The sequence below is a fragment of the Sander lucioperca genome, chromosome 7 (genome assembly GCF_008315115.2).
Source record: "Sander lucioperca isolate FBNREF2018 chromosome 7, SLUC_FBN_1.2, whole genome shotgun sequence".
Taxonomy (NCBI): Eukaryota; Metazoa; Chordata; class Actinopteri; order Perciformes; family Percidae; genus Sander; species Sander lucioperca.
In genome coordinates this window covers 30,276,067-30,290,333 of record NC_050179.1, presented here as the reverse complement: position 1 = coordinate 30,290,333, position 14,267 = coordinate 30,276,067, and the positions used below count along the sequence as shown (strand labels likewise).

Genomic DNA, 14,267 nt, shown 5'->3' with positions numbered 1-14,267 from the left:
GAACTACTTGAGCAGCAAGGATTGTATGTTCAGAAATTGGGAACAACTGTTAAAAGTACTGTGCTGTATGTGTCTGCAGACAACTTGGGGGCCCACTCACTTGCTGGGTTTCATGAGAGTTTTAACGTCGACAAATTTTGCCGGTTTTGTTTAGCTAGTCGGCAAGATATTGACATTCACGAGGTAAAGGAGAGAGTATTTCCACTCCGGACAGTTGAAGCTCACAAACAGGACCTTCTGGAATTAAACAGACATCAGTTAGTTTCCGTGAATGGAGTAAAGAGTGACTGTGTTCTCGATAGACTTTCTCATTTCCACGCAATCCAGGGCTTCCCCCCAGATTTTATGCACGACCTTTTTGAAGGAATAGTGCCACGGGAATTAAGTCTATGCATAAAGTCTCTGATATCCAAACAGTACTTTACAATAGATGAGCTGAATTCCATCATTGAATCCTTCCCTTTCAAGTTTACAGATAAAACCAACAGACCTCATCCAATTTCAAAGTCTTTTCCATCGAATAAATCTATTGGTGGGAATTGCCACGAAAACTGGACACTATTGAGACTTCTGCCTCTGATGATCGGTCACATTATACCAGAAGATGACAAAACTTGGGGGATTCTATTAGATTTGAAAGAAATAGTAGAGCTTCTAGCTAGTGGACATTTTTCAGAAGAGACATTGGCATACTTGGAGTGTAAAATCTCTGTTCACAGGTGCCTATTAAAAGAGGTGTTTCCTGATTTCCACCTCCTGCCCAAGCACCACTTCTTGGAACATTATCCCGAACTGATTCGGAGATTTGGTCCCCTGGTTGATTTCTGGACCATTAGATTTGAAGCTAAGCACAGCTTTTTTAAAAGGGTGGTGCATGATTCTCACAATTTCAGAAACATCTTGCTCACTCTATCAACAAAACACCAGCTTACTTTAGCTTACCATCTAGACTTGCCAAGTCTTTTCAGACCTGATCTGGAGGTTGGACACACTGCATTTGTTTCACCTGATGCACTCGAGCACTCCATGAGGCGGGCTGTAGAGCTGAAATATGGAAACATAAGTCTAGTGTCTCTTGCAACCCATGCCTGCCTTTATGGCACAAAGTATTCAGAGGGTATGTTTCTGTCCATGGGGCACACCAGTGGCCTGCCTGACTTTGGGAAGCTGGTTAAAATTGTAGTTGTGTCCAGCAAAGTGTCTTTCTTCATAGAACCATATCATGCATGGTACATGGAGCACCTGCGGAGTTATGAGTTGATGAAAAAAACAGTCTTCTGAACTGGTGATTGTGGAATTACACGAACTAAATGGATATCAACCCCTGTATCCATACACAAAAGCAGGCAAACTGATGGTGACATCAAAAGTTTTTTTGCTTCATTAAGGTATAGTTGAGCTGTTATTTTACTTTAAATGGCGTGTTCCTCTCCTTCCTCTGAAAAACATATGCAGTATGTCTATAAACGTAAAAACAGGTTTTAAACAGAATAGAATGTGTATGAATGTTCATGTTTATTAATGTTTCTTTATTGTTCATTTTGTCTTTTCTTACATTCATTTTTTTCTTCATCACCAGAGAAGTCCTGAGAGTTTGCAATCGCAAGAAGATGCTGTTGCGTGTGATCATTTCAGCACAGGACATTAGAAAGCTCCGCTTGGACTCTGTTCCAGATTCGGTTGACGGCCTGAAACTGGTGTTGAAAAACAAACTGCACTTACGCTCTTCATTTGACCTTCAATATGAAGATGAGGATTTCAAAGACTTCTGTAACTTCACGTGTGTTGACGATCTACCAAAGGACAAGGTGACATTGCAAGTCGTTTTCTGCCCTGTCTCTTCAGACTCGAGTTTGGACACTTTTAGCTCTGCTGTACCATCATCTCCGGCAGCATCCTCTTCAGCTCATTCATCATCTCCGATGAAATCCTCTTCGTTGAGCAGCCAAACAGAGTGCTTTGCAGGTCGGCGTTCACAGCAATGGCCAGCTCATTTTCCCATTCCCACCTTCTCATATGATGTTGAGCTGAGGCTCAGGCAGGGCAATGGTGCTTTTAGAGAAAGTGGAGCACTTCTATCCATTTCAAGGGACATGAAGTCTGAGATTCTGCTCAAACTTGCTGAAACAATATATTCATTCATGACCTACCCTACACTTGACCATTTTGGATGTGTAGCCAAGGCACTTGTTGAAAAACACCCTTGCCTTACAGAACCTGGCTCTACATCTGGATGGTATGGATGGAAACACAGCATAAAGTTCAAGATGGGCAATTACAGACAGAAATTGAAAGGTGTCGGCTGCCGAAAACTGGAGGTTAATTCTGAGAAAAAGGGTGATGGGGGACACGCGAGGGAAGAGAAACAAAGTGAAGAAACCTAGAAGGTCTGAAACAATTTTTCTTCCAGATCTCCCCCAGGGAAGAGACAGCAGAAGTCTTGAAGGAGATAGAGAAAAGATGGTCCAGGAGATGAGAAAAACAACCCCAAAGCTGGCCTACATCGATGATGCAATGAATGCCACATATGCACTGAGAAGACAGGAGATCGTTGAAGAGGAGCCACCTGTGGCCGAAATGAGTCAGATGGCCTGCCCTTTTTACTGAAAGACAGGTAAAATGTGTACAGTTTTTCTTAGCCATAGCAAAGTAGTAATGTTGTATTGTTTATATTGCAGGGCTCTATGCTAATATTCCTCCCATTGAGCACATGTGCTCCTAAAGTGAAATATTTGGGAGTAAAATTAAAAATTGTTTAAGTAACACATTTATATAACGCTTAAATAATGTTGAGGGTCAAATGTGACCCATTTTTACATTTGATAATAGTAAAAACACCCTAAACAATTCACCTTATATCTGTAATTTGATGACTTCTGATGTGACCCAGAGTATACAAACATGGAAATATTTCATCTTTTTTAATCAACAGATGCAAGCAATAACTTGCTCTGTTATGACTAACACAATATTTGACACATTAAACATACATTTATCTTTCCTGTAGGCCACTCCTATATATTATGATATTAAATAATGCTTGAACTGATATGAATTACATATTTTTATTTAACTACTTAAATCATAGTAGTACATACTGATTTGTTAAACTTACAGTCTTGTTACTTAGCATGTATGAATTATCATGACAACATAAAGCACTGACATATCAGTCTGATGTAAACATTAATAAAAACTCAATAACCTGTCACACAAGCCAATCTGCCAGTCTGAGGACACAGATCATTGAGGTTGAAGTTAATATTAATGAAATATGCACCTTGAGACAGGTCTCTGCTGTACGTCACATGTCTGACAACATGTCAGTTGTAGTGCTGAAATGTGAAAATTTAGGTGACTTTTAACTTGAACTAAAACTGTAATGTTACTTCTCCGCATAGATCGTCAAGGAGTTCACCAGGCTCATGTCAATGGACATCAATAAGTTCTATGAGGGTCTGGACAGCCATCTGCATAAACTTCTTCAGTTATTCCGGTTGAAGCGCTTCGAGGAAGTTCAAGAAATGACATCCTTAATGGAGAGTCTCGACAAGGATGTAAGTGCATGTTTGTTGTAGTTGTGGTCCACATTAATTGTGCAACCCCACTGAGGAGAGGGACCAGGATGTAGATTATGACAGACAGTAAACCTCCTCTAATTAATGTGCTTGGATAGGCACTTTGATACAGACTGAATGAATAAGAAAATGGCTCAGTAAGATGGAGGAGATGGAGAGAAATCTGGGTTTGTTGAAAAAAACCTGCCTGTGAGAAGGTCAGAGGTTAAGTTACCTCTTTGAACTGAAAGCTCAGTTGCCGTCATTTGAGGGTTGACAAAAATCAGAGTTCTGATATCAACTGAATTCACATATCGTGTTTTTGCAGGTATCAAACCAAAGGAAGAGAGCAACAGCTTTTGCAGGGACTGCCATGGTACATGAAGGAAAATCCTTCTACATTGATGAAGAGATGTGAGGTAAGCAGCAAAATGTTGTTCAATGATACAAAAACTAGTTCACAATGGGCATGGTTACACATATCATTTCAGGCATCCTCTGTGTGGATACACTACATAGCAAAACATGTCTAAAGCACAGGCACCTTTTTGTTTTTTGTTTGTTTTTGCATGAAGCCAACAGATCCTGGGGAGGACGTCATCAAGGGAATGGTGATTGGAATCCTTTTGGTCGTTGAAGACGTGAAGGAGCCCCTTCCAGTTTCCTACAACGATGTTGCCATTGTCATCGAGGAAAAGATTGTCATGCGTCATCTCGGTGATGTACCCAACGCTTTTGTGAACCTGATGGGCCTGCTGTACATGCTGAACCTTGACTATCCAAAAGACATGAAATATACTTTTGAGGTGATTCAGCGCCTGTTCATGGGAATCGGGTCTGAGATGTGCACGCCCAGGGTCCGCTCTCTAAAGAATAAGCTGCTCAGTTAGAGGGATTGCTCAGGAGGATGTTTCTGCATTTGGCCCTGAGGAAGTGTTCTAATTTTTTTGCCATTTGTCCACTATGTAGTAAGAGGAAAATAAATGTAAAGCCCTTCTGTGGGTCACAACAGTTTGTTTTTTTTTGTTTTCATGTTCTAACAGATCTCTATTGCTCTCTGTGGAGGAAATGTCTCTTGCAGACACTCATTTGTATTTTATGTTGTAGAGCAAACATGAACAGAGAGATTTCAGTAATGTTTGAACGTGTTAATTCTCAGGCTGACATTTGAGCAAGTTTCTCAGAGAGAGATACAATTTTGTATGTATATCTTGCTGCATTTAACTGCAACAATGATGAACATTCACTTAGAATGGATCAAGATGTAGATGTTGATCAAGGCATTTAGAGTTGTTTTTTTTTTTCCCCCTCAAAGGAAGAATGCTTTTTTTTTTTTTTTTTTTTTTTTTTTTTTCTTTTCTTTTCTTACAAGCAGGACACAGTGTAATTTCAGTTTTTGACCAGCCCTGAAAGAGTTGGAAGAGCATGGATGTTTAAGAGGGTGTGAAAGCTTTTTTTGTCTGCATGTCCCAGAGGAAGAATTCTCATTTTTTACACTATTTAGTAAGAGGAGATGAAATGTATTGCCCTTCTGTGGGTCACCCCACCTTGTTTTCATGTTCTGACTTATTTCAAAGGTATTAACATTAATCCATGTGAAGTTACAGATAAATTGTGGAGAAGAGTGGACATTTCAGTAATGTTTTGTTTTTACGAATCTTTCTGCAATTTACTGCAGCAACTCTGAACATTAACTCAGAATGGACTCAGTTGAACTCGGAGAGTTATTGTTTTTCCCCAAAGGAAGGGTGCTCTTATGTGCAGCCAGAAGCAAAAGTGTATTTGAGGGTGTAAAGGCTAATTTTTTAACATGTCCCAAGGAAGGTCTTCTTTTGACGTCTCGACATCCATTGACACTTATTTTGAAGCAAGGCTGGTTGAAGTTGGACTTGTTGGGATTTTAATAAAGGTCCTTATTGAATTGTCTTTTCAGCTATTTTTTCATGTGTTAATATTTAAGTTTGTCTGGCCAATTCTCATGTAGATTCTTTGTAGATATTAGTTTGCTTACATTTTTTAAATCTAGCAATTTCTGTAAACTCAAGTAACTTGGCAATAGAGCATGAGAAAACAATAATAATGTTGCCCTGACTTGATAAAATAAGTTAAACCAACATATTTTTTAGTTCTCTTAAGTAATGTTTTCCAGTCCACATTACTTGATACAGAAAGTTGAGTCAACAAATTGCGAGTTGTATCAATTATGTATTCCACGTTGAGCCAGCTTGATTCACAGTTGTAGGAACTTGATAAAATAAATGTAACCAACATCTCTTAAAGTTATCTCAAATAATATTTTCAAGTCCAACTTACTTGATACAGGAAGTTGAGTCAACAGACTGCATTTTGCATCAACTCAAGTTTTGAAGTGTAATAAACTTGACACTATAAGTTGACTCAAATTAACTCAGTCAAAGCAACAAGATGACTTGACTTAGTTAAGTTGAGTCAACTAATCTTTTTTTACAGTAGATAAAAGACAAGAATAAAATTGAGAGTGCAGTATAAGAAATTAAAAGAACAGAGATAAAATATGTGAATAAAAGTTACAGTGCAGTTTAATTGGAGAATTGACTATTTAAGCCCTGTGTTTAACTTAATTATTATTAATTATTAATTATAACTTACTAGTATTTCGTGCAACATACAACAAACATTTCATGTTTCTTACATGGGTTTCTAATTCCTAATTAATATCCTGTACATCTTTTAATGTGGAAAGCACTTTGTGCTTAATGCTTGTGCTATATAAGTGCTATATAAATGAAATTATTTTTGGAGAACATTAGGGCACTCAGATAACAGACACTGCTAGCAGTAGAGGTTTACAAGTATATAATCTGCTTTCAAAAGGCTGTGCTCAGTAGATACAATGAGAATATTACTGCTGGATGTTGGGTAAAAAAATATTAAAGTGCTACTGTGGTGAGCTGACACTTGCCACATTATGCTTTATAAACAGAAAACATCAGTTTGGCTAACTACACCACAGATTGCTTATCTGTAACTAAATGACAGCTTTGTATCATGCTCAAGAATTTTGAGTCTAAAGCTCCCTCAACCTTTTAAATGCTGGGCTGATGTTCATTTAGGCTGTGGGCAAAAAAAGTGCATACCACTGTGGGTAGTTTAGGAAGCCTGGGATAATAAAGCATTTCCAAGAACAGAGCTGGGCTGTCTTATCATACAAATTGTTGTGCATTAGTTGTAGTTTGTACAATATCATACTATCCCATTGATGAGAATGCGTTGTTATATTAATGCTTTTGTCCCAGACTTGTTGCTCCACCAGTAAACTTAAATTCCCTAAACCACTAAAATATTGTTTTCCATGACTTGTCATCAGGATTGATGCATAAATAACTTTTCTAACTAGGTTACAACGTAATACCATATTACAAATGACATGTGAGCCAAAAATTGATTTGCGATACGTTTTACTTTCGTCCACTCTGTTTAATGTGACGCCAACTTGGCAATTTGTGTTGCAAACATGTTTCAGACTTTCCAAGTTGTTGTTTGGGCTTAAGCGGGCTTTAACGTGAATTTACGTTGAGAACAAATGTATAATTATTCCTACACCACATGGAGCTCAGCGCAAATTCTTTCAGGAAGACTTCTAAACATAATAACTTTCTCTCTCCTCTAAACGGATCAGCTGTAGAGGTGTTCACTTTTATTTTAACCAATCAGAAGCAGCCATGGAAATCACGAGCCAATCACTGCATGACATCCCTGTTTAAAACGCATCTCTCTCTGCTGCTCAGTTGTCATTTCAGGATAAGAGCACAACCCTCCTCCTCGCCTTGCTCCTCCGGTCTTCATCCCTCACGGCTCCTGGGTCCTCATCCGGCAGGCCACTACCAACGGCTCTTCGATATTGGTCTTCAGGCTCCTCACGCCACCATCAGTGTCTAGACTCCATCGGGGGATTATCTTTCGGCTTTCTACCCCTTTTTTCGTTATTTTAGATTTTTAAAATAACGATGGAATCTAATCTCCAAAGACTGTACATTTCAAATCATGCATATGTACAATAAATCTTTGCATATCTGCAACGAAGTCTCTCCTGATTGAAATACATGCAGCATTAACGTAAAGTCCAGTGAAAGAGGCAGAAAGGAGGAGTATCATTATGCCCAGCTCTCTTGCCATTACCTAAAGAAAAACATTGTCTTTTAGATCAGAGTTCTCTATTTGCCATTCGGTTTTGGCGCTTACCTTTATCTTTTGACTATTGTGAGAAGAACTGCCTCAAGATATATTTAGTGGGAATGCTGTTCAGCAGCATTCCAACTATTGTTGTTCCTGTCGGCCATTTTGTTTATTTTTAGTGGGAATGCTGTTCAGCAGCAAAAATGTAAAATACCTGCTGCTACACTTACTTCTTTTATGATTGGCTGTAGAATAGACAGCTGTAAAATGCTTACCTGTATTCCTACCTGTGGGTTGTTGGCCTGTATAATAGTTACTTGAGATATATCTACTATATACTGTACCTACCTGTTGAGTAATCACCTGTAATATACGCTCACTGGCCTTTTCATTAGGTACACCTGTGCAATATAATTCAATCCATTACAACTCTGATATAAATTCTACATCTATAAAGTTTATATTTTCAGTTTTTGTTGACATTGTCGGAAAGCTGAAAATTCTACTATGTTTATTATTGAGGTCATAGTGGGTGACAATGTATTATTGAATGGGTTTCCTAATATTTTGTCCACTGCATTAACATACAAGAAAGGGGCAAAATATTATGAACACCATTCAATATAATTCACCCCACTATGCCACCACCACGTATTACAACCTCAGTAATACATATAAAGAAGAATTATCACCTTTCTGACAATGTCAACAAAACTGAAAATGTATAAAATTCATAAACGTAGAATTTTAAGGAGAGCTGTTGTATTGGATTGAATTGGGTTACACACATGCACCTGATGAAGTGGCCAGTGAGTGTACATGCAGTTGTTGTGTTTCTTCAAGTTAACCTAACAATTCAATTCAATTCAATTCAATTTTATTTATAGTATCAAATCATAACAAGAGTTATCTCGAGACACTTTACAGATAGAGTAGGTCTAGACCACACTCTGTAGTTTACGAAGCCCCAACTATTACAGTGGTTGCCTCAAGAGCAAGCATTAGCAGTAGCTATTGCGACAGTGGCGAGGAAAAACTCCCTTTTTTGTTAGGAAGAAACCTCGGACAGACCCAGACTCTTGGTAGGCGGTGTCTGACGGCACCAGTTGGGGGAGTGGTGGGGGGAGGGGTGGGGGAGTTGCACCCTCTGTGTCTTTCAGGTGGAGGAGTCAGATGAGACAGGCATCATTGACACTCCTGTTGCTCTTGTCACAGCAGTCACAGAGGACACTGCAGATCCAGTTCATTTCAGTCCTGCAAGCATTTCTATTGTTGTGGAAGATCTTGTTGTGATGAGTGATATCCCTAACTTGGCTGATGCATTTGCATCGTTGTTTGGGTTGATGTATGCATTGCATTTGGACTATCCCAAGAAACTCATTCACACTTTTACATTCATCCAGAAAATCCTAATGGGTCTTGATGATGGTAAACCACTTAAACCCTGCCTACTGAGTCTCAAACTGACCTGTTAATGAAAGAGTAGGCTAACTTAAGAGTTGTTTACATGTTGATGTGTTTTTGGGGTTCCCAGTATGGTAACTTTATAGTATGTTGTTGAACACCATATTAGTCAAAGCATTTGAAACTGTTTACATTTGGCGAATTATGTCTTTCCCACCAAATCTAACGTAGTTGCTGTTGTTTATACTTATCGGTTGTACACCAACTTGGTGCTCTGAATCCTAAAATGATGTGAGATGTGCCTTTTTTATATTTTGTTTTTATAGGTTTTTACAAACAGGATATATTTGATGTCTTGATTTCGTGTTTTGATACGTTTATTGTTTATTTATTTACTTTTTTTTTATATTTTTTTTATTTCATTTGCACTTTGATGGTCATGGCTGTTACTAATGCTGTTTTAAGAAATCAGGCCATACTTTTTATATTAAGCACTTTAAGATGCTCAGTTCCTGATTATCTTGTTCCTGTTTGATATGTAGAGATACATATGTTCACACACAATCACAGTCCCATACAGACACACACACACAGAAAAATGCACAACCAAACACTAAATGAGTTTAACAAGATGTTAGATGATATATTGTTAGATGGTATATTTGTAGCTAGAGCAGAGGTGTTTAATTGTGCTGTCTATGTATGTTTTCATTCAAAACTAAATACTTCACCAGGTAATTTCACTGGTTAACACACTTACAGCTATTGGGTAGGTGGTGAAACTAGTATGTGACATGAGTCACTTAGCGCATCATGGTACATGGTTAGACACCTCTTTGCTAGAACAGAGTTTTAAAAAATGACGGTCTGACATGTTTTGTATAAAACAATTTTAAGACTGAATAAAAGAAAAAAGAAAATGTACAGCTGAAGTTATTTTTTTTGTAGTTTTAACTTGTAAATTTCATTAGCTTGTGGGTTATACACAAGTATATTTTTTGAGTTAGTAGATTTCTATTTAATTAAGTACCATTGGATCAAAATAATTAAGTATGGAGATACTAAAATTGTGCATATGTTAAACAATATTTTAAAGCACGGTGCACTTAAAAAAATAAAACATAAAATTTAAATGTTTAAGTTTGATTAGATTGTAACTTTAAAAAAAAATCTTACTTAAAAAAATGAAGTTAATTACCTCAAAAGTTATTATGTAATCAGTTTCTGCAAAAGTTTTGAGTACTATGAACTTATTGGGGTTTACAGTGTGTGTAAACGTATGGAAGTATCAGCAGAGTGCGGGCATCTCATTCTTTTCAGTTGTATCCAGCCCCTTTTTGCACTGCACCTCACCGGTGGGGATGTGCACACTACCACTACTGCTCTAAGTTTATATTCCATGACATCATAATTCACAGAAGAACTCAGTAGAATCACATTTTTACTAACATAAGAATTTCATGAAAACAGAAGCTTCCCCAACAACTCCACCATCTTTGAATTTGACCTCAAATGGCTGCAGAGGACCAAAAGATACTAAACTGTCACTTTACCACTGTACTCTACTGGTACAAACAGGATGGAAACAACAGCCCCAAATTCATTCTGAGCCGCTTTACGGTTGGCTCCGGGAAAACAGTTGACGAAGACAAATTTTCATCCACACTGAATTCCAGTGTGGTGTCTTAAATAGTAGTGCTGTGATGCTGTATGAAGAGGAATCCGCCGACACTGATCTTGATTATAAAAAGGTTTATTACAAGCAAAGATTCAGCATCAATTTTACAAGCTCCTGCAGGAAGCTTGGAGAACGACCAACTCAAATTCTTCCAAAAGTCGTTCTGCCTTTCCTTTGTGTGAGCAATGTATATATCCTATGCATGGTATCATCATAGGGCGTGATATGTGTGAATACATGGTTCGACACAGAACTTAGCCAATCAATGCCTGTTATCTGGCACAACTCCAAAAAAGGTCTCTTCTGTCTTGGGGGGACCTCCGCTCTGCTTAACATTTTCCAGATGTTCTCAGTAAGTGTAGAGTAAAGTTCATAGGACTCCCTTATAACAAACCTTTAAGCAAAGTTTATAGAAAGTTATAGAATGGTCATATACTACACCAGCTTAAGATCAGTTCCTCTGAAGATCCAGAAGCTTCAGCTGTCTGACTCTGCTGTGTACTACTGTGCTCTGAGGCCCACAGTGACAGGAAACACCAAAACTCTGTACAAAAACCTTTGGAGCAAAGACAACACAATACTCCACAACATCCACCAGAGAAAGTCACACACTGATAAACTTTAATGTATTTTATGAGACAGTCTGGATTCTTTTCACTAATGAAACACAGTTTGTGATGAAGACTTGGAGGAATGAAACTAATTCAACATCTGAGTCTCCTCCTACTGACTGCAGAGGTGTCTTCATGACAGAGAACTGTTTGATTCCAGCTGTGAACATCAGACCAAACAACTCACAAAACATATTCATCCTGAACATTCATAAACAGCATTTCACCTCTGCAGACATGGAAAAACTCACTGCAATTCTGTTCTGCTTCACTCTCATAGGTATGTATCTTTATGATTATAAATCCTGAAATACAAAGACACTTTCAAAGTTTTACAGATACAGTTCAGATTTTAGTTCAAACTTTAACATTTCAAAGATACAAATCTAGATGTCATCACTTTATCACTAATAAGTGTGATGTTTTTCAAATGTTAGATATGTGACTTTGGAACAGAAGTGTAAATCTAACATGTTGTTTTCCTCACTAGGTAACACGATGGAAGATGATATTACTGCCAGCAGTGCTGAAGTCTTTTCATCAGAGGGCCGTAGTGTTACTCTGTCCTGTACCTATTCAGTTCAAGCTGATAATCTCCAGTGGTATCGACAGGATCCTGGATCAGCTCCTCAGTTCCTTCTCCTGATCACTGATACAACATCGCCTTCAGTAGTGGAAGCAAAACCTCCTCATCCTCGACTGAATGCTACACTGAATAAGGAGAAAAATCAAGTTAATCTGGAGATCTCCTCAGCTAAAGTGTCTGACTCTGCTGTGTACTACTGTGCTCTGAGGCCCACAGTGACAGGAAACACCAAAACTCTGTACAAAAACCTTTGGAGCAAAGACAACACAATACTCCACAACATCCACCAGAGGGAGTCACACACTGTTAAACTTTAAGACAATCACACAACAACTCAACCAACATCAGAAACATCCACCAAATGTCTTCTTTCTCTTCACTGCTGTTTTATCCTTTTTTTTCCACCTTTCAGCAAGAGGTTATTCTCTGGCCCCGCCCACTGACGTTTAACTCAACCAATGAGATCATTTCTGTCTCCAGAGCAGAAATGTTTGAGAAACTAAAAGCACAATCAGGTTGAGAAGAAGGTCTGCACATCAGAGAGGCTGTTTAGTTTTTCATTCTACTGCAGTGGAAGAACATTGTTCATCTGCTGTCTGTTTGGCTTTAACAACTCCAAAGACATGTTGCTTTACCTGGTTTTACTTTTCTCTCCCTTTATAGGTGAGTGTTAGAACAGAGATCAAAGTCTCATATAACCTGCTGTATTAACAAGATATTTCATAACTATAGGTTTATCTGTGTAAGTTAATGATAACTGATGTGAATAATACTCATTTTGCAGCCCTGGGTTCCATGAACAGCATAAAGCCAGAAAGTACTGAAGAACATGTTGCAGAGGGCAGAAACATCAACCTGACCTGTACATATGAGGGTGTTATCAACAATATCCAGTGGTACCGACAATACCAGAGATCCAGACCAGAGTTCCTGCTCTACATCACAGAGGGAGGGGTGATTCATCCAACTGGTTCTGATTTCTCAGCTCACATTGACAAGAAAGGGAAACGTGTTGATCTGGAGATCATCTCAGTTAAAGTGTCTGACTCTGCTGTGTACTACTGTGCTCTGCAGCCCACAGTGACAGGAAACACCAAAACTCTGTACAAAAACCTTTGGAGCAAAGACAACACAATACTCCACAACATCCACTAGAGGGAGTCACACACTGTTAAACTTCAATATTTTTCATGATGTAGTCTAGAATCACTTTACAGAGAGACTCAGGGAGGAGCTGAGCTGTTACTGAACTATAGAAGAGAGAGGAACTTCTATATTCAACAGAGTTCAATACACAAACCATCAACATTACCTTTATTCAACATGCTGTCACTTCAGCATTGTGTTTTCCCTGACGTTTCTCTCCATCCTCACAGGTATGTTAGATTATGCGGCATGAAAAAGTTTTATTCCAATGACATCTGAATGTGAATCATTTATTGAGTCTTTTTCTATATTAAATAATAGAGTTATCTCTTCCTTTAGGTGTCAGCTGTGAAGATCTCACTCCAGTAGAGAAAGAAGAGAACAGTTTAGAAGGCAGCTCTGTTACTCTGTCCTACAGATACTCCAAGCAAGCTGAATATAATGATTATTTCTTCTGGTATCGACAACATCCAGGAAAACCACCAGATTTTCTCATCTTTCACTCTGGAACGCAAAATGAAACAAACTCTGGACTGTCTGTTTCAGTGAGTGAGGATAAAACCAAAATGGATCTTCAGATCTCCTCTGCTGCAGTGACAGACTCTGCTCTGTACTACTGTGCTGTGAGGCCCACAGTGACAGCAAACCCACAGTCTCTGTACAAAAACACAAGCTGACACACTGACAAGCTGCTGGAAGACTTTTTTCCCCGACACTGTTGTACTGAACTTTGTACCTCCACTAGAGGGCGACATTATCAAGTAGGCGGTACACTACTTCTTCACTGTGTTCAACCATTCAGTCAATAATAAGTGCTGCTGTGAAGAGAACAATTCTCAGACTGAATGTTGAACATCAGCTAGTTTCTCCTGTTGATTTAAACCTTGTTGTAGAGATGGAACATTGGCTGTGGATTATTCTTGCTGCTCTTTTCTTTGGTAAGATACAAAGAACAACATGGTTTTATTATTTTCTAAAGATTTATATAAACTGCAGTTCAGAGCAGAAATCTCTGAACAGTTGACCTGTTTCTGTCCAGAGTAACAATGTACAATTGACATTTTCCACTGTCTTCTCCTCTCAGCCTCATGAACAATGTTAGTCCAATGACTTCATTTTCTCTATTTTTT

The 14,267-nt window shown here is 38.4% G+C and overlaps 3 gene segments (V, D, J or C); all 3 read left to right on the top strand.

Moving 5' to 3' along the window:
- Positions 1-10,628: 10,628 nt before the first annotated feature.
- LOC118495498 lies at positions 10,629-11,308 on the top strand (the record flags this gene model as incomplete). The annotated part of the segment is given in 2 exon segments: positions 10,629-10,791; positions 11,250-11,308. Coding segments are annotated over 2 exon segments (222 nt in total), but the record flags the coding sequence as incomplete, so codon positions are not given.
- Positions 11,309-11,453: 145 nt separating this feature from the next.
- On the top strand, positions 11,454-12,434 carry LOC116041753. The segment is given in 3 exon segments: positions 11,454-11,685; positions 11,896-12,241; positions 12,404-12,434. Coding segments are annotated over 3 exon segments (591 nt in total).
- A 92-nt stretch (positions 12,435-12,526) lies between these two features.
- LOC116041752 lies at positions 12,527-13,059 on the top strand (the record flags this gene model as incomplete). The annotated part of the segment is given in 2 exon segments: positions 12,527-12,654; positions 12,776-13,059. Coding segments are annotated over 2 exon segments (324 nt in total), but the record flags the coding sequence as incomplete, so codon positions are not given.
- Between the last annotated feature and the right edge of the window lie 1,208 nt (positions 13,060-14,267).